Raw genomic sequence first — 2789 nt, forward strand, 5'->3', positions numbered from 1 at the left:
AGCAACGTCTAGAGAACGACACACAGCAACGTCTAGAGGACGACACCCAGCAACGTCTAGAGAACGACACCCAGCAACGTCTAGAGAACGACACACAGCAACGTCTAGAGAACGGCACACAGCAACGTCTAGAGAACGGCACACAGCAACGTCTGATGAAGCTCTAGAGAACGACACACAGCAACGTCTGATGAAGCTCTAGAGAACGACACACAGCAACGTCTAGAGAACGACACACAGCAACGTCTCATGAAGCTCTAGAGAACGACACACAGCAACGTCTCATGAAGCTCTAGAGAACGACACACAGCAACGTCTAGAGAACGACACACAGCAACGTCTAGAGAACGACACACAGCAACGTCTAGAGAACGACACACAGCAACGTCTAGAGAACGACACACAGCAACGTCTAGAGAACGGCACACAGCAACGTCTAGAGAACGGCACACAGCAACGCCTAGAGAACGGCACACAGCAACGTCTAGAGAACGCACACAGCAGCGTCTGAGAGAAGCGGACACACAGCAACGTCTAGAGAACGACACACAGCAACGTCTAGAGAACGGCACACAGCAACGTCTAGAGAACGACACACAGCAACGTCTAGAGAACGACACACAGCAACGTCTAGAGAACGACACACAGCAACGTCTAGAGAACGACACACAGCAACGTCTAGAGAACGACACACAGCAACGTCTAGAGAACGACACACAGCAACGTCTAGAGAACGACACACAGCAACGTCTAGAGAACGACACACAGCAACGTCTAGAGAACGACACACAGCAACGTCTCATGATGCTTTAAACAGAGGCTGTATAACGAGGCCAAGGCTTTAATGCGGGGTACGTACCCATACTTCATAACGTGAAGGTTCCATAGCTTCATCACCTCCTTCTCTCCATCGTTCACGTCTGTAAACTCCTGGATTTGCTGTAGACAGAACAACAGTCAGAGTGGATCCAGAGTCAAGTTGGAGACTCCAAACCCAATGTCAGTGTGGCTCTGTTGTAATGGTAGACCTGGGTTTGTATGGGCCTAAAACCTAGTCTGTACTGGTGCAGAGTAGACCTGGGTTTGTATGGGCCTAAAAACCCAGTCTGTACTGGTGCAGAGTAGACCTGGGTTTGTATGGGCCTAAAACCTACAGTCTGTACTGGTGCAGAGTAGACCTGGGTTTGTATAGGCCTAATACCTACAGTCTGTACTGGTGCAGAGTAGACCTGGGTTTGTATAGGCCTAATACCTACAGCCTGTACTGGTGCAGAGTACATTTACATTTACATTTAAGTCATTTAGCAGACGCTCTTATCCAGAGTAGACCTGGGTTTGTATAGGCCTAATACCTACAGCCTGTACTGGTGCAGAGTAGACCTGGGTTTGTATAGGCCTAATACCTACAGTCTGTACTGGTGCAGAGTAGACCTGGGTTTGTATAGGCCTAATACCTACAGTCTGTACTGGTGCAGAGTAGACCTGGGTTTGTATGGGCCTAATACCTACAGTCTGTACTGGTGCAGAGTAGACCTGGGTTTGTATAGGCCTAATACCTACAGTCTGTACTGGTGCAGAGTAGACCTGGGTTTGTATAGGCCTAATACCTACAGTCTGTACTGGTGCAGAGTAGACCTGGGTTTGTATAGGCCTAATACCTACAGTCTGTACTGGTGCAGAGTAGACCTGGGTTTGTATGAGCCTAATACCTACAGTCTGTACTGGTGCAGAGTAGACCTGGGTTTGTATAGGCCTAATACCTACAGTCTGTACTGGTGCAGAGTAGACCTGGGTTTGTATAGGCCTAAAACCTACAGTCTGTAATGTGGTAGCTACCTGCTCAGTGTATCTCACCATGTGTGGTAGCTACCTGCTCAGTGTATCTCACCATGTGTGGTAGCTACCTGCTCAGTGTGTATCTCAACATGTGTGGTAGCTACCTGCTCAGTGTGTGTTTGCATCTCTCACCATGATGGTCCTCTCTCGGAGCCAGAAGGGGTCTGTCTCATCCTCACTGTCGTGATCTACCTCCTGGGGTGTTTTGGGGGTACAGCTGTCTGAGCGGAAGTAGAGACGGTTGTGACCTGGGATGATTCTCTGCTGGTCTCCCTCTCCTCCATCAGCCTCCAGGAACTCACACAGACTGGGGGGGAGGAGACGCTTCGGTCTAAGGAGGAGAGGAGGGGTTAGTAAGTGACTGTCAATTGTACCTGAATACATACATGCTTTAGCCTACAGGAAGAGAGGAGATGGGTAGGAGGAGAATGAATATATATAATTATGAGAGAGAGAGAGAGAGAGAGAGAGGTAAAGATCCTAGTAGGAAGGAGAACAGAAGAGAGGTAAAGAGAGAGAGGTAAAGATCTCTACAGGAAAGGAGAACAGAGGAGAGGGAAGAGAGAGGTAAAGATCCTACTGGAAGGAGAACAGAAGAGAGGTAAAGAAAGAGAGGTAAAGATCCTACTGGAAGGAGAACAGAGGAGGAGAGAAGAGAGAGAGGTAAAGATCCTAGTTAGGAAGGAGAACAGAGGGAGAGGATAAAGATCCTACAGGAAGGAGAACAGAGGAGAGGGAAAGAGGTAAAGATCCTACAGGAAGGAGAACAGAGGAGAGGGAAAGAGAGAGGTAAAGATCCTACAGGAAGGAGAACAGAAGAGAGGAAAGAGAGAGAGGTAAAGATCCTGCAGGAAGGATGAACAGAAGAGGAAAGAGAGAGGTAAAGATCCTGAGTGAAGGAGAACAGAGGGGAGAGGTAAAGATCCTATCTGGAAGGGAGAACAGAGGAGAGG

At 48.6% G+C, this 2789-nt stretch overlaps 1 protein-coding gene across 1 annotated transcript; it reads right to left on the minus strand.

Annotated features, from left to right (window-relative positions):
- Positions 1-529: 529 nt before the first annotated feature.
- On the minus strand, positions 530-2220 carry LOC135565918 (polycomb protein suz12-A-like). Its single transcript, XM_065013903.1, has 2 exons — positions 1969-2220; positions 530-939 (listed from the first exon to the last, which is right to left on the minus strand). Exons 1-2 carry the CDS (start codon positions 2218-2220, stop codon positions 775-777), a joined length of 417 nt encoding a protein of 138 aa, XP_064869975.1. The 3' UTR covers positions 530-774.
- Between the last annotated feature and the right edge of the window lie 569 nt (positions 2221-2789).

Source organism: Oncorhynchus nerka, unplaced genomic scaffold (assembly GCF_034236695.1).
Source record: "Oncorhynchus nerka isolate Pitt River unplaced genomic scaffold, Oner_Uvic_2.0 unplaced_scaffold_10522, whole genome shotgun sequence".
Lineage (NCBI taxonomy): Eukaryota > Metazoa > Chordata > Actinopteri > Salmoniformes > Salmonidae > Oncorhynchus > Oncorhynchus nerka.